This window comes from Olea europaea, unplaced genomic scaffold (assembly GCF_002742605.1).
Source record: "Olea europaea var. sylvestris unplaced genomic scaffold, O_europaea_v1 scaffold16875, whole genome shotgun sequence".
Lineage (NCBI taxonomy): Eukaryota > Viridiplantae > Streptophyta > Magnoliopsida > Lamiales > Oleaceae > Olea > Olea europaea.
In genome coordinates, this window is record NW_019234556.1 from 1 (window position 1) to 1,966 (window position 1,966).

Sequence of the window (1,966 nt, forward strand, 5' to 3'; positions counted from 1 at the left end):
TTTCGAGGTTTTGATGCACTAACCTTCATATTTCCTGCTCTTTTACCAAATTTGGCAGTCAAGACTCCCAATGAATCAATGATCCCAACAGGGACTGGTTCAGGCCTACCAATTTCAGCAAAGGCTTCCTTAATACGAACACAATCAAATCTTCGTATGTTGTGACCTGCCCAAATTCTACCATTCAAAATGCTGAAAATCTTGTCCGATACTTCCTCAAATGACGGCGCATTAGCAACTGTGTTGCGTGTTATTCCATCATATCGGGCAGACCTCAACGCGACAGCAGATAAGTCCCGAGGCCTAATGAGCGTGCAATAGCTCTCGAGCTCCACGAGTTTCCGAGGACAAACTATGATGGCACCGAACTCCAATATGCTGAATTTCTGTCCAGTTCTGTTCGGCACCGTAGTCTCTAAATCAAAGAACACAATCTCCGTGACCTTTCCATTATTCAAACTCGAACTTGAACTTTCCATTTTCGTTTAATTCTGTCTTATTTTGTGAATGTAGATTATCGTACGATTGGGATGTATGTCCATATGGTGGTATTTATAAATTGAGGAAGAAAGGAATGCATGGGAAGAACAGGAATATTCTTACACAATATCTTGAGTTACAAGTTAAATTTAGTTTAGGTGTTTGTACAAAGATGTCCTTACCTTCTTGATGATGTCCTGGTTAAAAGTAATCCCAGGTAGACAGACAAATATTTGATGTTAGAATAATCACAAATTGGGTTTACGTCTCAACGTTGAATCGCCTAGAATATTAAACTATTAAAATAAAACTCATTTTCTATATACAATATGCATTGGATGCATGCAAATTTTCGTATATAGTGACTAAAAAATTTACTTTTGCCTGTTATGATACTATGTTGAATCAACTCGTTTAAAAACTTAAATTCTTGGGAAAAAAATAATTAAATTTAGCTTTCAATATAGGGAATTCAAGTTGAAAAAAAAAGGGAAAAACAAAAGGTTTTTCCTCAAAAGTTGAAATATGTTAGTTAGTACATTCCAAGCAAAGAAAGGTTATTCTATTCTCTGTTCAGTTGTCTTACGTTAAGGAATACCATAACAAAGAAAGTGGGGCACGCATGCAAACATGGCAATATTGCACACGTTAACTCATTTTGACTTTCAACATGGATAATAATCTTCTTCTTCTGTTATTTCTTATTTTTATTTTATTCTTAATTCTAGCTTTGTTTCTTAATTTGGACAACCATAATTTTTCCGAGAGCACGTGCTAAAAAAAAATAAAAATCATATTTGTAATTTTATTGGATTTATATTCTCACAATGAGTCATTACAAATAGGAAAATGTTGAAGTGCCCGAATTTTGATGACCGAATGGATGACTGACCCTTACATGGAGCGTGGACCCCGCGTGAATAAAATAATGCCGGACCCCCAAGGTGTGAGTGTTCGGTCATCCCGCATGTCAATCATTATGCTTGTGTAGCATGGTCCTTATAAATATCAGTAGTCAAATATTATAATTATGTAATATCAAAGACGTTCATAAAAACATAGTATGATATATATATCAAAGCTGAATTGTACTCGACAAGAAATTTCTTATTTTATGAAGATATAATTTTAGATCGCTTGGTCAATCAATTTGTAACACACTAAGTCGAGGAATGGCAAAGTGTCCTGACCCGCTCTATTTGGGAGCTAGAATTGCCCAATTAGCCAGGGAATCGGGAAGCATGGACACGATTTTATATTTTTGAATTTAAATCATAATTGAAAAAATAAAATTAAAATAAAGTAGAAAAATAAATTAATTTTGCCCCCGTCTGACCCTCATTTTTTGGAAATGAAAATGTGTGTAATATATCTTTTTTTCTAAAAAAAATGAGTGGTTGAAAAAGAAGGAAAATTTTTCGATTTACGTTAAGGAATACCATAACAAAGAAAATGGGGCACCCATTGTAGAAACCAAAAGACGAGT

At 34.5% G+C, this 1,966-nt stretch overlaps 1 protein-coding gene across 1 annotated transcript; it reads right to left on the bottom strand.

Annotated features, from left to right (window-relative positions):
• Positions 1-5: 5 nt before the first annotated feature.
• LOC111377619 (protein NEN4-like) lies at positions 6-559 on the bottom strand (the record flags this gene model as incomplete). The annotated part of the gene is made up of 1 exon (XM_023000746.1): positions 6-559. A coding segment is annotated over exon 1 (474 nt), but the record flags the coding sequence as incomplete, so codon positions are not given.
• Between the last annotated feature and the right edge of the window lie 1,407 nt (positions 560-1,966).